Below are 25,329 nucleotides of genomic sequence, written 5' to 3' on the forward strand. Positions count from 1 at the left end.
GATATTTCATGACTAATGGCATTTATTTGGTGCAAAATTTTCCAAGATTTCATGATATTTGGCGCAACCAAATACACCACTTAGACTGATTAATCATGAAATATCATGAACTTTCATGATATATGATGCAACCAAACACATCCTAAAGAAATTAAAAAGAAATCGCTAATAAAGGAGTCTTTTCAAACATGAAAAATCATAAAAATTCTTAATTGTTTTTTCTCATTCAAATGATTTTAGATAATTCCACTTCAAATTTCACCATTGGGTGAATAAGGTGAGTTTGCAATGGATCGTGTAATTGCAGCTGCTAAGGTTGCAATGAAGTTGGCATCTCTAGTTAAAGATGCTACATACTCATCAAGATTGTAGTGGTTGTTGTTGAAATTTTGAGTGGGTCTATTTATCTCTGACTTGGTCCCACATAGGGTTAGATCAAGGGTGGTGGTTGGTCGAAACAAATTAATAGGGTCAGAACATGCTAAACTAGGGTTTGAGCCATGTGGTGAAGAAGTTGAGCCTTCAGGTCCACTAAGTGCATGAGTGTGCTCGCCTTCATATGTTGCCATGATAATTAATTCATCATCCACACATCTTTGCACCTGGAATCCAAAGCATTAAAAAAATGGAGTTAGATTCTAATGCAAGCAATTTTTCTTGTTTGTATGATTTTAGATGAAAAGCATTCTAGATTGAAATTGGTGTTAATGGATGTCACTGGTTAGCTGGCTCATCAGATTGAATTGCCACATAAATGAGTCGAGGTTTGTTCTAAGTTAAAAAAAGATCTAAATGTTTATATATTATAGTTGCATAAAAGTGCGGATAAGTGTGCCTAAGTGTAATTATTGTACTTGCATGAGCTTAGATGCACATAGATCCACTTAAACACATGTTGTGCATTAAGCTTAATGCACAAAGCTTGGTATTGGATTATTATGATTTTGATTGTTTGTATTCATGCAAATTAATTGCTTCTTTGTATGGTTTTCATGATAAAATTTTCTTATAAAGAACATTTCATTATGGTTAAGTATTTCTATTTTTAGAAGCTGAGTTACCAGCTGAGGGCGATGATCACCTCTAAACATTTCTTATTCAAGACAAGACTAGGGGCTGCAATGGGCCCGGGCCAACGACCTTGCCCTAGTCCTATAGGCCTACCACTATAAAGAAAATATTTAAGTAATCAACGGCTTGAAATAACTCAATCCAAGAATCTCTTGTGAACCTTCATCTACCATTAGTCCTGTCACAGAAATTGTTGTGATTGTTAAAACATGACCCATATCCAACTAGTGTCACATGTAGGGCGAATGGGTTAGCGTTTCCATTCTTATTGCATAATGGTGGTCCACTTAAGTTTCCAATCTTATTGCATAATGGTGGTCCACTTAATGATCGAACCATGCTAATGGGGCCATCCATCTTCCATGGCCCAGCTCGAACATTGGGCCTAGATTTCAAGCCCATCCCCAACCTTTTGGTCAAGTTTAGGGGTAGAACTTGGCCCATTGCCATCCTCCCTATTTGAGTCTTCTACTGCATAATGCAATGCCAACTTAATCACTTAAACAATTAAAATTCGAGCCTAATATATATTGGGTATTTTAAATGAACTTTTTACTTCTTTTTTTTTTTTTTTTTTGTCAAAACCTTCACTTTTCCATTCACAAATCAGCTAAATTTACATTCAGGCCATCCCACGTCATAAAAAAACACTGGGACAATCTATCATGGCGAAAAGCAAAGGAAACACAAAACTGCACAAAATAAAGAAAAACCACAAAAATGGGCGCTTAAGCTATCCTAATCGAGCCCAGCCCAACCTTATCTAGGAAAAGCAGCCCTCTGACCTGTAAAGGAAGCTCCGAAAACCGATCAAACCAGGCTGAAGCTTGGGAAGCGCTGCCTAAACGGGCCATATATATAATCAACGGGGGAATTTCTTTCCCTGAAGGTATGTACAAAAAGGAATTGACCTCTACGCTTCAACTGGTTGATCCTATACACCCAGGAGCCCATTTCTAGCACGACTTAGATTCCCCATTCAGCACATCCACAATTAACAGCGAGTCCGATTCATTAATGGCCCTAAAGAAGCCTTTTTAGAGGCAGAGGGCTAGACCCTCGTGGATGGTGCGCAACTCAGCATATGAGTTCGATCCCGCTCCATAGCCCGATGCAAACGCAAACAGAAACTCGCCCTTTTCTCCCTTGCATACACCTCCGCCACCAGAGTTTCCAGGATTTCCCCTGGCTGAGTCGTCCACGTTGATTTTTACCTACCCAGGGGACGACCTTATCCACTTGACCAACAATGCCTTGCCATTGCTACTATCGGTCGACAAGCCAATACCGATTCCTTTTTGTAGCCTGCGGCCCGACACAGGGGCACTTGCAAAACCATCAGACGAGGTCAAGTTCAAGATCCACTCTCTGACTTTGCACTGGGCAGCAGAGATGGAGACCAATCTTCCATGAAAAACAGCTGCATTTTGGGCCCTCCAGATTTCCCACAAGATTATGCAGGGAGCAAGCATATGGGCCACTGAATTTCTCAACCTGACAACAGCCGCACTCCACCACTCCACTAACCAGGTTTTAATGGATAGAGCCGCCATAACCTGGATATCGAACATCCTCCCAACCGAAGACCATAGCCGCTGAGCCAATCTACTGCCAATGAATAGGTGGAATAAGGACTCTTGCGTGTGGGATTGGATATCATGGAGATTACAAGATCTGCACCTGGAAGCAAGGTGAACGCCCCTAGCTTAGACCACTCACTCTATCGGAACCGCATCATGCAGCACTCTCCAGACGAAAATGGAAATTCTAGGTGGCAACTTTGAATGCCAGACCCATTTAGACTAGCTATTCCCCAGGCTGGGAACTCTGCAGATTCCTCAGGCTGATTTCATAGAGAACTCACCTGAAGGAGTTAGCGGCCAGAAAGATTGTAGAGTGGAGAATCTTATGCAATCATTTATTTTTGTCAAAATTGCTACCTTTACATTCGATGTGTGTCATACATTGAAAATATCACATTAAGAAGGGACGGTTGACCATTGTTCTTGTCACTATGAGATGCTAGTGTCTTAGGTGACTCATGGTACTGACCTACCCCAATTGCATGGATGGAATGGTTGTAATTGCCTAATAAAAGAACTACGCTCCATGATGGTCCCTAACAAATAGATGAATCAATTTGTTGATTGGATCTATTTTTGTGTAAATAATGATCTTGACCATCCATTTTTAAGGCCATTGCTTAAATGTTTAAATTTCTTTGATCAATGCAATATCTTCATGGTAGCCCATGAAATATGATTTGGATGTAAAAAAACATATAGATCGAAGGATTTGAGTTCCAAATGCAACTAGGAGCATTATAACCTATAGTGCTCTGACAGCATTGGAGGGACGGTTACTAAAGTAACAAGGGCAGTAAACAAAAGGTAGCAAGTGGACCTATTGGTAAATAGGGTAAGGGGAGGGAAGTCAGGTCACTTTTAGAACGAGTGCATGGCTAATAAGAAATAACTCGCTTAGGAGGCCAATGTAAGTGCGACTCTCCTCTCACTCTCCTTACTTTTCATGGTTTGATGCTAATGATTTGTTTGAAAAATTGCTAAACTGCAATAGTGCAGAGAGTAAAATGATATAATAGACAGTGAAGTAGAGGAAGAGTTGCATGGGCTATGAGTAGAGGAGTGTTACAAGGTTAGGAGCTTAGTTACAGAGTATTTGGAAGATTTCGTTTAGGGTTGATGACCCAAATAAACATAGTCTAGTTTTGGTATTCATTTGAGAAATGGCAGCTATAATTGCTCATCATTACTTCTACTCTATTTTTACTATATATTGTTATGTGATACGTGATTCATGATTGGATTGTATCATGATTAATTCATTTCACTAAGGAAAATCCCATTTTATGGATTGAATGAGTATTTTATTCATAGGTCGTAGAGAGATACGGAGCATTAGTCACATAATGCCATTATAGGACATCCAAAAGGATCTCAATGAGCGATCGGTTTGCCTCATGGGATGTTTAGGATGATGGAATTGAGTGAAGGGTGCTTGCATTACCGATTTAAATCTAATCACTCTCCATTATCCTTGTTAAAGGATGCCATCACCACCCATGGGCTTGGTGATGTGATAAGAGCATTGTGATTTGGTTATATCTGCTGTAAAATAGATGTCTTAAATCTTGTTCACCGAGATGTTCGACTAGTCGAGGGACTGGCTCGACTAATCGAAGGTCCCTTCGACTGGTCGAAGACAGTTTGACTCGAAGTCCAGCAACAATATATTTAGGACTTTCGGAATGCTCATCTAGTCAAGGGTTACGTAGATGGTGTGCGGTTTATACGCGGACTGCGTAAATTTGAGGCAGTTTCTAAGGAGGTGTGTAAGTGGGGTTTCCCCATCTACAAATAGGAGTCCCTAGGGTCATTCTCAGGCATGCTAAGGCTTTCTAAAGGAGTTCCAAGGGTTCCTAAAAGGGTTTTAGGGTTTCTAAAGGGTGTAACAAGGGTGAGATTCGAGGTTGTTCGAATCGGGTAAGTCCATTCTCTTTGTAATTTCTATTTTCATAGTGGAATTCTGTCGCTTTGTGTCGGAGTTTTTTCCTAAAAGGGTTTTCCACGTTAAATCTTTATGTTCTCTTGTGTTTGCTTGGTGCTCTTGGATTGTTATCCTAGATCCAAATCTGTGTGATTCCGCAGCACAAATCCCAATAAGTGGTATCAGAGAAATCGTTGGGGTACATATCTAAATCTGAGGGATAAGCAATAATGGTAAGCACTAGGTATGATATTGAGAAGTACTCAGGAAAAAATAACTTTGAGTTATGGAAGATCAAGATGATCAGTTCCTTAATCAAGCAAGGCGAAGATGGTGCTCTTAAGGGGCGAAAGTCTACTATGACTAATGATGATTGAAATACTCTTGATAAGAAGGCCTTATCATTGATTCGTTTTTGTCTCACGGATGAGGTTCTCTACAATGTCATGAGGGAGAAAACCGTGGCTAAGTTATAGGCAAAGTTAGAGGATGTTTATGCGAAAAAATCCTCTAAAAATTGCCTATACTTGAAGCGGCAGTGATATAACCTCAAGGTGGCAAAGGGTGGAGATTTCGAGGCTCACATAAGCAACTTTAATAAATTGGTTTACAATTTACTGGATATGGAGGAAGTGATGAAAGATGAAGAACAAGCATGTATGTTGCTGAATTCTCTTTTGGCGTTGTATGAGTCATTTAAGGATACAATATGCACCACGAATAAAATCCTAAGTGTCGATACTATTATCTTAGCCCTTCAAGAAAAGGCCATGAGAAAGCTTAACGGTGACATGGGGACATCTTCTGATGCACTATTTATGAGGGTCATGAATTCTGAGCAAGATACAGAGTCTTTGAGGTTAAGATCCAAATCCAAAGGCAAGGGTAAAGGGAAGTTAAAGTGCTGGAATTACGGGATGGAAGGACATATGAAGAAGGATTGTATAAATCTTAAATCTAAGAGAGAAGAATTTGAGGCTTCATACAGGGAGGCCAATGTTATCACGTTAGATGGATCGAGTGGATGTGATGGTGATGTTTTTTCTGTATCTACGATCAGACACTTTTACGATATCGTAAGGACGAGTGGATTCTAGACACAGGGGCATCTTTTCACATGACTCCTCATCGGAGTTGGTTTGCCAGATATGGGGAGTGTGATGGTAGACAGTGTTTATGGGCAATGACATTGCCTGTAATGTTGTGGTTGTTGGTACGATAAGCATTAAGATGCTTGATGGGACAGAGCATACCCTAACTGATGTGAGGCACGTTCCTGACATGAAGAAGAATATGATTTCTCTTAGTGTAATTGAGGCAATGGGCTGCAAGTTCACAAGTATTGATGGTGCCATTAAGGTATTTAAGGGGGCACGAGTAATCATGAAAGTGTAACAACTCGGTAACATGTATAGGTTAATCGGGATCACTTCAATGGGTGGAGCTGCAGTGGCTGTAGCGGATTCCACCTCTGCATGTGTGTGGCATGCTGGGCATGGCTATATGAGCAGGCAGGGCATAAAGGCTGAGATATGCGGACAGAGATACAGAGCAGGTGGAGCAACTACCTACGAGAAGAATCACGAAGTATAATTGTAGGATATTGGCGAGGTACATGGACGACTCCAATATTACAGGAGATCCGTCTTCTATTCAGATGACTCTAAATGAGCCTGGTGCTGAGAAGTGGAAGGTGACTATTGGCGATGTGATGGACTTGTTGTATCAGACTGACACATGAGAGCTGGTGGAGTTTCTAGTGGGCTGAAAAGCGGTTGGATGCAGGTGGATCTTTAAGAAGATACAACATAAATACAGAACAAGATTGGTAGTGAAGGGTTATGCTCAGAGGAAAAGGATCAATTTCTCAGAGATATTCATGCCGACAGTATAGCAAGTGTCTATTAGATTCGTGATTGGCGCTAGTTGGCCAATACAATCTTGAGCTGGAAAGGATGGATGTTGAGTTTGCACTTCTACACGGTAAATTGGAAGAGCATATCTATATGAAGCAACCAGAGCAGTTCGAAGTTAAAGGGATTGAGAAAAAGAGTTTACATGAGGTCGTGGTACGACATGTCGCCTAGGCAATGGTCTGATTCCTTCATGGTGAGTCAGGAATTGTATACTGATGACATGTAGATCGCCAATTATGACATGTCTAAAATCAATATACTAAAGACTCGGTTAAGTGAGACATTCAGGATGAAGGATCGGGGGGCTGCAAAGATGGTTCCCGGCATTGAGACTGAAAGAGGAGCAGGTTTTGGTAATCACAGGTAGAATACCTTGTGTAGGTATTGATCAAGGATGTGATGGACCTGACGAAGTCGGTGAGCATTCCCTACGCATCTCTCATCAAGTTTTCCTCAGGACATGTTCCAAAACAGATTAGGAAAAGTAGGATGTCTCATAAGCCTTATTCGAATGTGGTTGATAGTGCATGTTATGGTCTGTATTAGACCGGTTGTTTCACAGGTTATCGGTGTTATGAGCAAATACCTCGGCTTGCAATATTGGATAGTGGTAAGATGGTAAGAAGACTACATCTTTACTTTTGGGAAGATAGGGACAAAGTTGGTTAGGTATGTGGATTCAGATTATGCAAGCATTGTAGGTTCTAGAAAGTCGACTTCAGGTTACTCGTTTGTACTAGCGAGTGAAGCAATTACTTGGATATCTATGTTATCTGAAAGGTGCTTAAGGAAGGAAGTGTAATACTGGAGAAGTTTCACACCAGTATGAATCTGGAAGACATGATCACCAAAGTCATTCCTGCGGAAAAGTTCAAGTTCTGTGCAACTTCTCTGGGCTTGGCGATGGTTAAAAGAAGGATGGAGTGTACACAAGAAGCATTGATTGAAGATATGATGCAATATAGAGATAAGAGAAGAGGTCAAGAAGCTACACAGTTAAAGATTGAAGACATGGTGGAGATTGTTGTAAAACAGATGTCTTAAATCTTGTTCACCGAGATGCTCAACCAGTCGAGGGACTGACTCAACTAGTCGAAGGTCCCTTCAACTGGTCGAAGATAGTTTAACTCGAAGTCCAGCAACGATGTGTTTAGGACTTCCGAGATACTCGACCAGTCGAGGGATAGGCTTGACCAGTCGAAGGGGTTCTTCGACCAGTCGAAAGTTACGCAGATGGTGCGCGGTTTATACGTGGACTACGTAAATTTGAGGCAGTTTTTAGGGATGTGCGTAAGTGGGGTTTCCCCATCTATAAATAGGAGTCCCTAGGTCTATTCTCAGGCATGCTAAGGCTTTCTACAGGGGTTCCAAGAGTTTCTAAAAGGGTTTTAGGGTTTTTAAAGGGGGTATCAAGGGTGAGATTGGAGGTTGTTTGAATCAGGTAAGTCCTTTCTCTTTGTAATTTCTATTTTCATAGTGGAATTTTGTCGCTTTGTGCTGTTGTTTTTTCCCAAAAGGATTTTTCATGTTAAATCTGTGTTTTCTTGTGTTTGCTTAGTGCCATTGGATTGCTATCCTAGATCCATATCTGTGTGATTCCACAACACAAATCCCAACAATATCACTTGGTGGCATGTAATGAATCACAGGTAAGACCTAATTCCATATTAACATGATATGAATTGAATGACATATTCATCTTGCCTTGGTCATGAGAAGTGGGGATAAAGATGAATAAAAGAGGAAAGTATTACTGATATAACTATTTTCCTACCATATTGATGGTTAAGTTTAGGTATTACTCAGATGACGCCAACTTAGAAGCGTATATAATGTGACTGAGGACCCTTATTTGAAAAAAGGATATTCATGTTGGAACATATTTGACCAACGTTCTACTTGAGTGGATGAGAGGCCACTTTTAGTGATGTGTCAAATGTTAGATTGTCCGAGAGTCACTTGTATTGTAAAACTATTGATGTCGTATGAGATATACTAGTTAGTTCCATAATGATTTAAGTGTGTGGGAAGCACAAGTTTACTCTCTTAGGGGATCATTGGGTTCTTAAGTGAATTGGAATTATCGGGTGACCATAGATGATCATATGAGAAATGCATGCTGACAACTATGGAATTTGTATACTTAATATATAGTTTTAGGACAAATGGGGGATTATTAGAGTTGTACCCTAGAAAATCAATGTGAGATCAATCCACCGCCCATGTATGTGATAGTGATGATCTTAGCAATAGATCATGACCACCTAGTATCATGGGTGGTAAAATGGCATGCCTTAATTAATATGTTGTGTCACCTTAAAATATGTGAATATGGTTTAAGTAGAGGAGAGTGAGTGCTCTGGATGTCCTTGAGAAATTGAGAATAGACACAATAATTGTTGATGATGGATCTTACTACCAAGTCTATCATAAGTTTTAGGACATACCTATGGACATCACATATGAAGGAATGATTATCTTGTATGAGGGACTAACTTGGGTTAAGATAGACAGTCTTTGCCATTGGGGGTCAACTTGGTGTCCGTATTCCTTTACTCTACCTCAATGGGAGTGTGAGTGTGCAATGGATACATGATTTTATTGAACCTTTCGACAATTGCATTGTTGGATCGAGATTAAGTCACTAGTCTCGGGGCCCATTACACTAAACTTTGATAAGACTTGATGATATATGAGAAGTTGATCAATCTTAAACCTGGGGATATGCAAGGGTTGTGATCCTAAATATATAACTTTGGTTCTCTATACGAGACTATTATGGCCACTAAAAGTGGGTATGGCTGAGTATATCTATTATGATCCATTGATTCTTATATAGGCCAATAAGAGATCCATTAGTTTATTGTTGGGAGATCTAATAGATCAAGGACTCATCAAGTATTTTTTCTTCTAGTTGTAACACTTGAAAAGGTTTCAATGCACTTTACAAAGGTTTTTAGCGCAGTTTTGTTTTAATTGTTAAAATTATTTTGATCGCATTTGATGATGGTTTGATGGTCCACTATTTTACAAGTATGCCACATTATGAGAAGGGGAAATGGCCCAGCATATGGGCTGGCCCGAAAAGGTAGCAAACTTCAGGGGAGCCGAATTGATAGGGAGGCCTCTGAGCTACCTACCCCTATCCGGGGTATGTTTTTGTTAGATAAGGTGGGGCTAGGTTCCATTAGAGAATCATCCTTTGCAAATGGTTTATGATAGCCTACCCTGGAGGTCCTTTTTCCCCTCCATGGGCAGCCCGAAGTGTCTGTCTTTTATATTTCTCCTAGGAATGAAGTAAAGGTTTCTTAAAGAAAAGTCTTTGGTGGATGACCATAATAATGGGAGGATTGAATTATAAGCATATGCATGGATAAAGCAGTTACATGTCTCCATTCTTGTGTAGGGGATGTGGGAATCGACAGGGTGGTTGAGTTCCATAACTATGCACTTTTAAGACTCTGAATCACTCCTTATAAATAAGATCTTATCTTGGAGGGGAGAGATTCCTGGACGTCTCCCCTTGGGCTAGCTTCATTAAGAGAGAGAAAAAGTAAAGGTTTCTTAAAGAAAAGTCTTTGGTGGATGGCCATAATAATGGGAGGATTGAATTATAAGTATATGCATGGATAAAGTAGTTACATGTCTCCATTCTTGTGTAGGGGATGTGGGAATCGACAGGGTGGTGGAGTTCCATAACTATGCACTTCTAAGACTCTGAATCACTCCTTATAAATAAGATCTTATCTTGGAGGGGAGAGATTCCTGGACGTCTCCCCTTGGGCTAGCTTCATTAAGAGAGAGAAAAAGAGTGAGATTTGATCTTCCCTCCAATCTCCTTATACATGTTTGTTGAGGGTCAAATATTGCATATTAGATCCCAGTTATTATCTGATTTTACAAACATGATACGGTTTAACAGTCCATTTTAATCGTGTTTGTGTTGCAAGGTGAATTTAGGAGCCTGGACCGAAAAAGGGTACTAAAAGCATGGATTTAACACTTATAAATCACCAAGGCAAGGGATGGATCTCAGAGGACCGAGATCAAAGAATTTACAGGCCAAAGATCTAAGAAAATCGCGCCACTCACGTTAAACGGGCCTGAAAATTGTCTATAATGCAATATCAGAGGGTTCCCACCATACGTTCAGCTCGAAACTTTATATATAGCCTGAGGATCATAATTAACTGTAAAAGTCAAATTTCAACCATTGGATCATTGTTAAAGTGGCCCAACGGACAGATCAGTACACAATTCACTGATCTGGGGCCCACCTGATATCTGGATATGCTTTGATTTTAGTATCAACCCCTTAAAAAGGGTGAAAAAATGAATGGATGAAGAAGATTTCGCAGATACATCAAAAAGTACCCCACATGTACATTGACTGTACATGGTGTATACGTGCACTGGATGTGCACCGGACGGTCAGCCCGGTCAAAGACGGGCTGACCCGTCCCTTCTCCCTCACACGTCCAGCGAGAGATGTTGTCCGACGCTGCAATAGCTAGTGGGCCCCACCCATCGTCCATATGGATGATCTGGACCGTGAATTGCATCCTTGGGATAGGGATGGCCCTAGAAATGGTTGACTTTTGGCCCCATACACACATACACATGTGGATCGCCAGAAAACGTAAGATGGATGGTGAATTAATTTTATATAGTGGACCGCACCAAAGCCCGATAAAAAAAACACTCCTTCTGGACTGAAATCTTTCCAGGAATCTAATGAACGTGGTGGATTTCTTTTAAAATATCACCACGGGGCCCACCAAACACGACAACGCAGTATGTACGAAAGGAAAACGTCCGGACATGTCTGGGATTTTTGGGAGGTTGTGGCCTACCATCTCTGATCGGTTGGCTAATCCAAATTGTTCAGATGATGCTTAGGCCAAGGCTAACCCTAGTCAAGAAGAAAAAAAAGGGGGTTTGGACAGTAAGTGTCCCGAAACTTGTGGCTGAACGCAACTTGGTTGCGGATGCGTAAAAGCTACGCGTGCACACAGCTGACATTCTTCATTCCAGTCTCTCCATCGAATGGAAATCTCTATAAAAGAGAGAGAGAGAGAGGCAGCCAGTAAAGGGGGATCAAGCCATCAGTGCGGCCGTGGAGGCAAGGAGGACATGAGGAAGGAGGACGGGAGAAATTCCTTGGACATGAGTAATTCCAGGCAGCCGTGGAAGGCATCATCAGCCGAGCATCAGATCAGAGGAGTTTTCTTCTTTCTCTTTCCTTGTTTTTCTTCTTTCCCTTATGTTTTTAAGAGTTTAGTGTGATCATGTTTATGATAAGTTAAATTTCTTAACTAGGGCTAAGAGGAGAAACTTGTAGCGAGATAGTTGGTTTTCTATTGCTTTGATTCATGGTTGTTGAACTCTCTTTGAATTAAGTTTGATTATAAGAAATATTCATAGTTTTTAATGGTTTGTTGTGACTTTAATTACAATGGATTTGCGATAGCTTTGAGTATGTTCTTTTCATTATTGGGTTTGTGAATTTGGGAACCCTGTTGTTCACCATCGTCTCCTGGGCATGGTTGGATGATGGAATCCTTTCTAACATTCATACATCCCTTAGATAGGTTGTGGATTAGTTGAATTCTGTTGTTTGTTTTGTCTCATGGGCATGGTTTTGTGATGGAATCACTTCTAATTCTCATACCTATCTTCTATTTTGATAACTGGATTAAAGGAAGTTCAGATTTGGACTTTAATGAGATATCTTCCAACTGGATGGAGATGGGACTCGAAATCTAATTATGTTCATGAATCAATTATAGATCTTCCCGATTTCTACAAGTGGATCCTTGGCACCCTAGTTTCCCATCCTTGAATTTCATAAGTTTTAGTTTAAATAGTTCACCATTATCCTCCTGAATTCTCTTGGTTAGATTACATCTTCGCCTAGTTCTAGTTCGAGTTACTTTCAGAATACGTACATGGTTCAGTCCCTGTGGATTCGACCTTGGTCTTACCAAGATTATTACTACATTACAGCCTTATACTTGGGGTGTGAACAATGTTGCGTGTGAGGTCCACTTAGTGTGGATGCATGACACGTCATCTTAGCCTTATCTTAAGTTGAGGTGGGCTCTCACCATCCCATTCTCTAAGATAGATCGGAGAGAGACTAGGTGGTGACGCGACATTGAAAATTGAGAAATCTATATCACAATTGCATTGCACTAAAAATGATATAGGCTTAGGTTTATATGTTCTGAAACCTTGACATTATCAACTGGGATAAGAATTAACTAAAAGATGGATTTTTTTAAAAGACGTTTAAGTCTGGTTGTGTTTTTGTTAAAAATCCAACATCGTCGATGGTGCATGTACTTTACTCCATGTTTACATTGTTAAGATGTGGAGCCACATCTGGGGGTCGCACGACCGGTCGTGGACCCTGCTCGACTAGTCTTGGACTGACTCGACTTAAAGTCCAGCAAGCATTAGATTTTTGGGTCCGAGGTGCTCGACCGGTCGTGGGCCTTGCTCGATCGGTCGTGGGATCCGCTCAACTGGTCGTGCAGTCCTCTCGACCAGTCGAGGTTATACAGATTCGTTTTTAGATTTGACGCGGACTACGAAAATTTGAGTCGCCTTTCGCAAGGGTGCGAAAGGGAAGTTGCGAAAACTATAAATTAGGGTCCCTAGGGCTATTCTAAGGTTAAGGTGAATATTGAAAAATATTTCTAAGGTGTGAGCAAGGGATTTTCTCTGTACTTCCAAGGAAGAGGTTAGTATATTGCCTTGTAATCTTCATTTTTCTTCATAGTGGAAGTTTGCATCCATGGTTTTTTACTCTAGTTTGGAGTTTTTCCACATATATCTTATCTTCTGGTTTGTTTGGATTGCTTTGATTTGTTTCTAGTTTATATTTATTCTTGTTTATCATTTGGGGGTGAGACCGAAGATTGGATCTCGGTTCACTGCGTTGTTGGCGTGCTGCGCAGCATACATAACCCCATGCCACCATAGGGTGGTCGTGTTATAGAGGTACATTGCTATGATACATACCTCGAACCTCTCATCCTCTAATGAAATGACATCAATGTATTACTTTAATTTCATAAGAAACTGTCCAACTTATTGGTATTCCTTGATCCATGAAAGGTACTAGGGTTTGATATTATGTTAGAGTTATGCCTTGGAAAATCAATATGAACCATATTCACTGGTGATGTGGATGTGACATTGATGATCTTAGCCATAAATCATGATGAGCAAGGTCTTAGATGAAAAAATTACTATGCCTTGGTTAATATGTGGAGGTGCTTAAAACGTACATGACTATGAAAATTAATGGAGAGAGATTCCTCTTATTGTCCTTGGCACTTGAGATTGGATATAACGGTCACTAACCAAGGGAGAATTGTGATCGATGGATCTTAATATATACCTTATTAACCATCAAGTAGGTGATATGAAAAACTTTTGGTTATTGATATCATTATGTGATGTATATGGCCATCTTGTGTGAGGGGGCTGAGGATGAGTCAAGATGTATGGTTTTCACCATCGAGCATGATGATGAGTTAGTGTGCATTCATCCCGCATAGGAGTATGAGTGTGCCATGGATGTAAGATCCTAATGTTGGACCTACTTGGCATTTGCATTGTTATATTAAGGTCAAGTCTCTAGTTTGGAGCCCATCTTGCTAGGACTATGATCGACTAGAGGATGCACTGGAATCTGGTTAATCCTTAAACTTAAGGAAGTATGGGGTTCAAAGTCTTAATCATATGTGCTTTGGCTCACTTTATGAAATCATTGAGTGGCCAATAAAAGTGGATGTGGATCAACACATCTATTAAAGTCTCTTGATATTGCGGGGGCTAGCAAGGGATTCATTGGTTTCCTAATAACTCATTTTTACATCTGAGAGATCAAGGGTTTATCAAGTGATTTCATTGGCCTAACACTCAAAATATTTTAAATGACTTTACAAATTTTTTTAACCATTATAATTTTTTGTTTTGATTGTTAAAAAGGTTTTTATTGCACTTAATGATAATTTGATGGTCTAAATCTGAGGGTCCACTGCTTGATCTGCATGGGCATTGGGTTGTTGGTAGATGACCATGGAAGTAGAAGGTTTGGATTGGATATACATGCATGGATAAGATATGATTATAGGATTTTAATGATGTGAGGTGTATGAAAAACTATAAGGCAGCAAAGAACCATAACTAATGTTTTCTATGAAAGCCTAAACCCCTCTTTTTAAATGGATTTTATCCATGAGGGCAAAGAGTGCCCTACAGACGCAGAGAGCCTTGTACACCCGACCCCCTTTGGGCGTCATTGGGTACAAAAAGAGAAAGTGGAGAGAGAAAGAGAGATCTCTCTCTTCACATGTGTCTAACGTGTGGGGTTCACTGGCTTGACAGTGCGTTAGGCCCCAACCCAACTTATATCGAGGCTGACATGTTAGCTCTCAACTCTCCTTCAACTGTGATAGATCATGGAGGGAATTCCTAGTTTGAAAGATTGAATGTGGCAACTAATATATTGTGCATGAGTTAGATTGCATAAATTCTAACCATTCATCCTATGGTTTTTTTTAATTTAGAAACTTGAAATTATCAAAATGATGATCCATAGGGTTAATTAAGTAAATCTAAAATTTTGAAAAGATTAAATTCCACTGCGTTTCATAAAATATTAACAAGATATCCATGCCTTAATTGCTTCACATATAGCCATATTCCCATTAGCCATAGCCCTTTTCCGTAAGGCCCAATCACATCTCATCACTTAAACTTGCCCCTTCAACATGGTTAGGGTTTCTCTCTCTCTCTCTCTCTCTCTCTCTCTCTCTCTCTCTCTCCTTCTTAAAGAACTATCTATTCATATATATTGCAAAGAAGATCTATACACCATATGGCTAGGCTTGTCAGCAAAAAAGGAGAAGTTGGGCCCACAAAGAAAGAGGAGGCGACAAAGCTCTCTACATCTCACATAAATAGCCTAGGCCTACTTTATCTGGGAAAGGAAGGCCTTTGATGAGGGCGGGAACTTCCGACATGGACTGGAAAACACAGAGGGTCTGACGGCTACTACCCCTATGAGCTAGCCCATCTGCAACCGCGTTAGCCTCTTTACAGGAGTAGGAGATAGAGACTTCCATACTGGCCATGAGGGCTTTGATTCTGTCCCACCAATACCATTAGGCCCAAGAGATGACGCCCTGCTTGTTTATGGCATCTACCACCACTTTGAAATGGTTGACCAACTCCATCTTGCTGATGGTTAGGGTCTCTTGCACTATAAGGTAGAAAGCCTTCCTCTCTTGATGCTCTTAACACTCAATGCCAAACAATATGTTTGTAGCACTTAGCGTGCCCCCTTGAGTACTTAAAGCATGCTTGCAAGGCCCTGAACATTGGTGTCCATTTACTCAAACCCATCTTTGTTGACTAGGAAATCTTCAACCACATCTTAATTTGATCATCTAGCTCATAGGCTTTCTTAGACTAATCCCCTCATTCCCACATTTTTATTTGTTAATCCCCAGACAACATGTATCTCTTATGTAGGGATGAACGTGATGAGGTCGACCACCATCTTCCTCAAGGATAACTACTCTGAATTCATGGAGCTTCTTTGGACTCCACACAGAGCCTTTTCGAATCCACGAAGAAAAAGCAAGGAAAATGGAAAATAAATTCTATAAAATTCATAATTTGATTGATGAATGAAATAAACGAGTTCAAAACCCTTTAAATAGGGATAGTAAGCCATGTGAGAAGTTTCAGAATCAAACTACAACTAAAACTCCTAGAAATCGCAACTTATTCTAAATAGTAAACTTACTATTTATAGACGGTCGTGATGTCTACTGCGCATGGTTTTCGACCAAAAATAGTTAGTGTCCTATTTGGTTGAACCATGATGTTCTCCTAATTATTCTAAGCACTTTTCATGTACGACGCAACTCCTAAAGCCCAACAGATGAAGAGTTATACTCAAACTAAAACTTACTATAAATAGTAAAAATGAAATTAAAATGGGATTTTGACTGTCGATCTGGTGGTATTTTGCATATTCGGCATGGCAAGCCGGCATAGCAGGTTGGATGGCTAAAGTAGCTCATCCTACCCCAAGTTCATATATGACACGTCGAATAACTCATTCCGGATTGCGAGATACGCCCAATTTAAGGTTTGATAGTCCAGATCACTTCTGTCGTCAACCGGGCCTTTTCTGATCCATCTTGGCCATGAAACTGTCTGTGAACCGCTCTACATCAATCTCTTGTCACATAAGCAATCTGATCACTTTCTAACTACATTGATATCATTTGCCACGGCTTGAGTGCTTCCTTAGTGTAGGCCATTAACTACTTGTGCAAGCTTTCTTTTATGAATGAGTCATCAAGCCAACCAAGTGTAGCCAAGCTACTTTTGAAGAATAAACAAATCACATAAGAGAGAACATAAGTGAACAATGCTTCTATTTCTTTTTAAGGTAATATAAATATCTTTTTAAGGTAATATAAATGAGCGTCTCTACTTCTTATATAGATTTAAAGAACTTTTAGCTACTATTCATAGATTGTTAAGATGATGCCATGTGGTGATCAACCAATAGCTAGGAGTACTCTAAAAACCTTCTAGACTACTTTGCACTACTCTTTCAACAAGATTCTACTTGAGAATTCTAAAACATTTTATATATTTTTACTCACTTTACATTCTTCTATCATTATATAGAGTCTTTAGCTCCTAAAGATGAGCTAAAATATGCTAAGTCATTGGAATAGCCACTTGGAAACGTCTGATCTATGAAAAAAAAAGCTCACACTCAACCAGAAAAGTTCATTTCTTAGATGGTTGGGATGGTCCAATCAGGGCATTTTTTTGTGGCTAGTTAATGGTTGGGCCTGGAGGATACCTAGTTCAAATCATTGTGCTGGTGCCGCATGTATGGTGCAAAATAAGGAGATAAGAAAATATCCAGAGGCACTGGATCAGTTTCCCATCATTATATGATAAGATGATCAATGGATTTCTCGGGGAAAAAAATTCACGTGGTTGTTGTAAAACAGATGTCTTAAATCTTGTTTCATCGCGTTGCTCGACCAGTCGAGGGACTGGCTCGACTAGTCGAAGGTGTCCTTCGACCAGTCGAAGCCCGCTTGACTTAAAGTCCAGTAGCGATGTTTCTGAAAATCCCGAGGTCTTCGACTAGTCGAGGGATAGGCTCAACCAGTCGAAGGTTACATAGATGTTGCGCGGATTCTGTGCGAATTGCGTAAATTTGAGATGGTTTCAAAGAGGTGCGTAAGTGGAGTTTCCTAAACTATAAATAGGATCCCTAGGGCCTTTCTAAGGAATGCTAAGGCTTTCTAAAAGGGTTCGAAGGGTTCCGAGAAGGGTTTTAGGGTTATCAAAGGGTGTAATAAGGGTGAGATTCGAAGTTGTTTGAATCGAATAAGTCTTCTCTCTTTGTAATTTCTATTTTCATAGTGAAAATTTGTCGCTTTGTGCCGTAGTTTTTTATCGAAAGGGTTTTCTATGTTAAATCTTTGTGTTCTCTTATGTTTGCTTGGTGCTCTTGGATTGTTATCCTAGATCCAAATCTGTGTGATTCCACTACACAAATCCCAACAAGTGGTATCAGAGCAATCATTGGGGCATAAATCTAAATATGAGGGATAAGCAATAATGGTAAGCACTAGGTATGATATTGAGCAGTACTCAGGAAAAAATAATTTTGAGTTATGGAAGATCAAGATGATCAGTTTCTTAATCAAGTAAGGCGAAGATGGTACTCTTAAATAGTGAAAGTCTACTATGATTGATGATGATTGGAATATTCTTGATAAGAAGGCCTTATTACCGATCCGTTTATGTCTCAGGATGAGGTTCTCTACAATGTCATGAGGGAGAAAACTGCGGCTAAGTTATGGACAAAGTTAGAGGATGTCTATGTGAAAAAATCCTTTAAAAATCCCCTACACTTGAAGCGGCAGTGGTATAACTTCAAGTTGGCAGAGGGTGGAGATCTGGAGGCTTACATTAGTAACTTTAATAAATTGGTTTGTAAATTGCTGGATATGGAGGAAGTGATGAAAGATAAAGAACAAGCATGTATGTTGCTGAATTCTTTTTCGGCGTCGTATGAGTCATTTAATGACACAATGTGCACCACAAATAAAACCCTAAGTGTCGACATCGTTATCTCAGCCCTTCAAGGGAAGGCCATAAGAAAGCTAAACGGAGACATGGGGACATCTTTTAATGCACTATATACGAGGGGCAAGAATTCTGAATAAGGTACATGTTCTTCAGGTTTTAGATCCAAATCCAATGACAAGGGCAAAGGAAAGGTAAAGTGCTGGAACTGTGGGATGGAAGGACATGTGAAGACGGATTGTATAAATCCTAAATTTAAGAGAGAAGAATCTGAGGCTTCGTACAGGGTGGCCAATGCTGCCACGTCAGATGGAACGAGTGGATGTGATAGTGATGTTTTGTCCGTGTCTATGAACAGACGCCCATACGATGATCGTAAAGGCGAATGGATTCTAGACACAGGGGCATCCTTTCAAATGACTCCTCATCGGAGTTGGTTCACTAGCTAGAAGGAGTGCGATGGTGGATAGGTGTTTATGGGCAATGACAGTGCTAGTAATGTTGTGGTTGTTGGTATGGTGTGTATCACGATGTTTGATGAGACATCGTACCTTAACTGGTGTGAGGCACGTTCTTAACATGAAGAAGAGCCTGATTTCTCTCAGTGCACTCGAGGCTATAGGGTGTGGGTTTACAAGTACTGATGGTGTCCTTAAAGTATCTAAGGGGGCACGGGTAATCATGACAATGTAACGACTCAATAATGTTTACAGGTTGATCAGGAGCACTTTAAAAGGTGGATCTACAGTGGTTGTAGCAGATTCCACCTCTGCACGTGTGTGGCATGCTGGGCATAGCCACATGAGCGGGCAGGGCAGGAAGGCTGAGACGCGCGGACAGGGATACAGAGCAGGTGGAGCAGCCACCTGTGAGAAGAATCACATGGCATAATCGTAGGATATCGGCGAGGTACATGGACGACTCCAATATCTCATATGCTCTCGTTACAGGCGAGGGAGATCCATCTTCTATTCAAATGGCTCTAGGTGAGCTTGGTGCTGATAAGTGGAAGGTGACTATAGGCGATGTGATAGACTCGTTTTACCAGATCGACACATGGGAGCTGGTGGAGCTTCTAGTGGGCCGGAAAGTGGTTGGATGTAGGTTGATCTTCAGGAGGATACAACATAGATATAGAGCAAGGTTGGTAGCGAATGGTTATGATCAGAGAGAATGGATAAGCTTCTCAGAGATATTTGCGCCGACAGTATATCAAGTGTCTATTAGATTTATGATTGGTGCTGATTGGTCAATGCGATCTTGAGTTGAAAATGATGGATGTAGAGTTTGAACTTCTGCATGGAAAATTGGAAGAATAGATCTACATGAAGCAACCAGAGCAGTTTAAAGTTAAAGGGGCTGAGAAAAAGAGTTTGTAGGAGGTCGTGGTATGACCTATCGCCTAGACTGATTCCTTTATGGTGAGTCAGGAATTGTATGCTGATGACATGTAGATTGTCAATTATGACATATTTGAAATCAATGTACTAAAGACTCGGTTAAGTGGGACATTCAGGATGAAGGATGGGGGGCTGTAAAGATGGTTCTCTGCATTGAGACTGAAAGAGGAGAAAGTTTTGGTACTCGCAGGTAAAATACCTTGTGTAGGTATTGATCAAGGATGTGATGAACTGGGCAAAAGTCAGAGATCATTCCTTACGCGTCCTTCCTCAAGTTTTTATCAGGACATGTCCCAAAAACAGATTAGGAAAAGTAAGATATGTTTCATAAGCCTTATTCGAATGCGGTTGGTAGCCCATGCCATGGTCTGTATTATACCGATTATTTCACAGGCTATCGGTGTTATGAGCAAATACCCTGGTAAGCAATATTGGGTAGCGGTGAGATGGTAAGAAGATTACGTCTTTACTTTTGGGAAGACAAAGATAAAATTGGTATGGTATGTGGATTCAGATTACGCAAGCAGTGTGGATTCCAGGAAGTCGACTTTAGGTTACTCGTTTATACTAGCGGGTGAAGCAATTAGTTGGATGTCCATGTTATCTGACAGGTACTTGAGGAAGGAGGCGTAATTCTAGAGAAGATTCACACCAGCGTGAATCCAGAAGACATGATCACCAAGGTCATTCTTATAAAGAAGTTCAAGTTTTGTGCAACTTCTCTGGGCTTGGCGATAGCGTAAAAGGAAGACGGAGTGTGCATGAGAAGTTATGATGTGATGCAGAGATAAGAGAAGAGATCAAGAAGTTACACGGTTAAAGATTAAAGACATGGTGGAGATTATTGTAAAACGGATGTCTTAAATCTTGTTTCACCACACTGCTTGACTAGTTGAGAGACTGACTTGACTAGTCAAAGGTGCCCTTTAACTAATTGAAGCCCGCTCGACTCAATGTCCAATAGCAATGTTTATGAAAATTCCAAGGTCTTCGACCAGGCTAGGGACAGGCTTGACCAGTCTTGGTTACGCAGATGGTGTGCAGATTCTGCGCGGACTGCGTAAATTTGAGACGGTTTTAGAGAGGTGCATAAGTGGAGTTTCTTAAACTATAAACAGGAGTCCCTAGGACCTTTCTAAGGAATGTTAAGGCTTTCTAAAGGAGTTCCAAGGGTTCCTAAAAGGGTTTTAGGGTTATCAAAGGGTGTAACAAGGGTGAGATTCGAGGTTGTTCGAATCGAGTAAGTCCTCTCTCTTTGTAATTTCTATTTTCATAGTGGAGATTTGTCTCTTTGTGATGTGGTTTTTTCCCGAAAGGGTTTCCCACGTTAAATCTTTGTGTTCTCTTGCGTTTCCTTAGTGCTCTTAGATTGCTATCCTAGATCCAAATCCGTGTGATTCCGCAGCACAAATCCCAACAATGGTTCCCAAGCATAATGTTTTAGTGTATTAGAATTTTTCTGTTTGCAATTCATTGTCTCTAAAAATCTATTAACCTTCTTGTTCAGATAAACTGGTGTATTCTACCGAGCAATTTTCTTAAGAACCACCGAAGTTCATTATGTTGCAGAATTTGGGGAGAAAATTCAAATCTCCAGATCATAATATGTATTGTATTCATTTGCCAATGTACCTTAAAAAAAATAAAAAAAATCTACCTTTGATTTTAGTTTCACCATTAACTCGAAATGTGTATTGATTTTGTGGAGTAAATTTTTCGATCTTCTTAATTAATACCTTACAATAGATATTAGTAGGCATGACAGAATCATCTACCTTCTTCTTGACGGGACAATTTGGAGTAGTAGAACACCTAAAATAAGCCCGTGGCGATGGATTATCTTTAGTGATCTTCTGTCCATACTTCCTCCATTGATAACCATCTTTCACTGTCTGAATTCAAAAAAGAAAGAAACAGGGGATACAAAGATGATTAAGGAACCAGTGAAAATACCAATTTAATGATGAAAATCAATCCTATTTTGAATAAAAAGGACAAAGTCTTCAAAGAAACTTACCAAGTTAGCGTCTGCCTCGTTGGTTCTTACAAAGACTTGCGATGATTTTTCTTTGGATGTATTCCTTACCAGTCTATTGAATGAATCTGGGCTAGAGCAATTCTCAGTCATGGTGCACATCTCATGTGTCCTCTTCTTGCTCAACTGATCTTGAAGAATATTGCATTTATTGCTCATCACATTAATCATATGATTCAGCTCCTCATTCTCTTTATATGAACACTGTAACTTGGCTTCTAGAGCTTGCACCTGAATAAATTGAGATTGAAATGTAATAATGATTTGATTAACTAGAAATGAGTGTTCTCTCCAAAACATTCAATTGCCATAAACTAAAAAGAAAAAAAGAAAATACATAAATATAATCACCGTAAGTATGATATTACTTAAATTAGATACTGAAGACTCGAGAGAAAATAATTGACATGGGTGCATCTAGCAATTTCAAGAAATTTGCATTAATCTAGTTAAAGTTTTCTCTAAGTGTTTGAAATGGTCCTCTTTAGTGAAGTTTAATAATTCCATTAAAGATTAATATGTTTTTGGTAGGTTGGTGACATCAATACCTGCCACTTAGACCAAATAAAGTAATCAACATAAGAAGAACATCGCTGAGGGCCTGTTTGATTTTCAAATCTCGTGCTTGGAAAGCTTTGGACTACAACTAGGTTATGTCTATTGTACATAAAAGACTTTTTTTTTTCCCCTTCTTCTTAGTAGTTCAGAGAAAGGTGAGAGCATGCCACTCGTAACTTCATTGATTCGGAAAAAGAAAAACTGTAGAAACAAGAAGGCGGCGGGCCTCACCGAAGGACAACACAACCTCTATATCATTTTGATTACCTCCAAACAGAGGGGGCCAACAAAAAGACAGCCACACCTGCCTAAAGGCCAAAAGCAGGGAAATATACAATTACTGATGGCCCACCTCAACCATTTAAAAAAAAAAAAAGAAAAAGAAAAAAAAAAGAAGAGCGAAAAACTCAGCCCACCAAGCGTAACAAATAAGAGGCATATCTTGTCATATCTTGGCATAGTCAGAGCTAGGGTTTGTGCGGAGCTGGAATGGCTGCTGGGGATTGAGAGGAAGAGAAAGAACGCCGGATTCATCTCGAATAGCATTTAAAGTAAAGAAATTTCTCTGATGAATTTCATTGAAAGAGGAATGGTCCTCTTATAGAAAAAACTCCCTCCCTCCCTCTCTCAATTATTCTTAATCTCTCTCTGTTAAAATTGTTAGAACCTTTATCTATCCATCTCTATGTCTTTCTGTTTACATGTCTAATTTATCTATCTATCTATAGGTAAATTAAGATTAGTAGCAGCAAAACCATTTAAGATGACTTCATATTAATCAAATTAGAACTGTATCACTCCCTCCCTTCCTCTCCATCTATCTATCTATCTATCTATCTGTCTTCAGCAACAAAACTATCTACAATGACTTTAATGAAATCAGAACTACTTTCATTGTTGTCTTGCAGCATCTCTCTAAGGATTTGGGCAAAGTATAGAGAAAACCGGAAGTTTCTAGAGGTGGCATTTTTTATTTTTTATTTTGTAAGAAAAAGAAAGAGAAAACCCCACATACCTTATCAACATCCAAGGCATTTTCTTCAGTGCACATGATTCCTTTTTCTGTTTCTCTTCGACTGCACTCGGGATGAGAAGAAGAAGACCAGCCAATAGCCAAGGCTAATGACATTTATCTGATGTTTAATATATATTCTTTGGTTATAATAGCAAAGGCTCTTTCTTTTTCTATAGGACTGGAGGAGGGAAGAAAGTCGTTGGAGGGCGTTCAAAAGGTTGATGTAGAAAACAAGGCTAGCGGGTCTTTAAATACAAATGATGTATGCAGATACGATAAAACGCCTGCGTAAGATCAAATGCGTCACCTTGCAAACGCAAGCACCCATTCGCGTTCTTCCTTGTTACTACTCGTGACTGCTCCCGTGATCCTCGCGCATGGATTCAGTAAGCGATTCGTGGGACACGCGCCAGGTGCATGTCGTGGTCTGCTCCCCATGGCATCGCGTTTTGATCAAGCCCACATGTCAGGACGGTGGCTTATGCATTTATCTTGATGTTAGACCGTTGGTTATTTTGATTTGCTGGACTGAGCCAAACCCTATTTTAAAATTTGATTTTGCTGGATTGAGCCAGCCCATTGACAGCCCCACCCACAACAATCGTAAAACCTTTGTAAGGCCATGTAGTGTCCTTGTTACATATGATCTGTCCATCAATTCTGCCAGCTTGTTTTGTGACATAAATCATATATGAGGTAGATTTAAAATTTGAGTGAGCCACATGACAAAAAATAGAGGTGGGCATCGGATGACTCGATCCGGCTAACTTGACTCGTCCGACTCGTTCAGATCTGACTCGACCAAAATCAAATGGGTGAGTCGGTCTGAACCGAATAGGCTTCGCCCAATCTGAACTCAAACTGAGTCGAGTTCGAGTTACTTAGTAACTTGACCCGACTCGACCCGAAACTCAATCCGGTTAGACTCGACTCGATCCGAAACCCGACTCTCTAACCCTATCTGTCAGACCCTACCCTGACCCAATCGCAAAATCCCTCCCTTCCTCCCTCCATCCCTCATCCTCTTCATCTTCCAAGCCCGGTCTCTCTCTCTCTCTCCCTTCCTCATCCTCCTCGTATTCCAAGCCTGGCAACCGCCCACACCACCATCACCCTCCTCCTCTTCTCTCTCCTTTCCACTCTCTCGGTCTCTCCCTCCCTCATCTCTCAATCTAGCTCGATGCTAACTCGACCCGACTTGATACTTCTAACCGGATCGGACTCCGTCCGGATCACTCCAGGCCAAACCGGACTCGATCGAGTCAGGCATGCTAGACTTGAATTGAGTTAGATCAAGTTCGGGTCAGGCCTATTTCAAAACTGAATCGAGTCGAGTCAACCCTAAGTTCGACTCGACTCAATGCCCAGCTCTAACAAGAAATAAAGAAGTTAGAAACATTCACTGTTGAAATTTTCTTACGCCTACTATAATGTTTACATGCTATTATAAAGATGATTTCCACCTTGATGAATGGAAAACATTAAAGATTTCAATGGTGGGTGTGAAATTCTCTTGATTACTTGTGACGTGGCCCACTTGAGTTTTTGAATCCAACTGATTATATCATGATACTGTCATTCGCTATTGCAACATGTGAATCCGAGCGCAACAGGGATGCAGGAAATTAGCGTCCTATGTCACACGAACGTGTTATTTGGCATGTGTATCGTGAATCA

At 40.3% G+C, this 25,329-nt stretch overlaps 1 protein-coding gene across 1 annotated transcript; it reads right to left on the reverse strand.

Annotated features, from left to right (window-relative positions):
- Nucleotides 1-189: 189 nt before the first annotated feature.
- On the reverse strand, nt 190-23,880 carry LOC131216973 (probable WRKY transcription factor 40). Its single transcript, XM_058211630.1, has 4 exons — nt 23,653-23,880; nt 22,062-22,310; nt 21,820-21,936; nt 190-602 (listed from the first exon to the last, which is right to left on the reverse strand). The coding sequence occupies exons 1-4, from the start codon at nt 23,764-23,766 to the stop codon at nt 252-254; spliced, it is 831 nt and encodes a 276-aa protein (XP_058067613.1). The 5' UTR covers nt 23,767-23,880; the 3' UTR covers nt 190-251.
- Between the last annotated feature and the right edge of the window lie 1,449 nt (nt 23,881-25,329).

This window comes from Magnolia sinica, chromosome 10 (assembly GCF_029962835.1).
Source record: "Magnolia sinica isolate HGM2019 chromosome 10, MsV1, whole genome shotgun sequence".
NCBI lineage: Eukaryota > Viridiplantae > Streptophyta > Magnoliopsida > Magnoliales > Magnoliaceae > Magnolia > Magnolia sinica.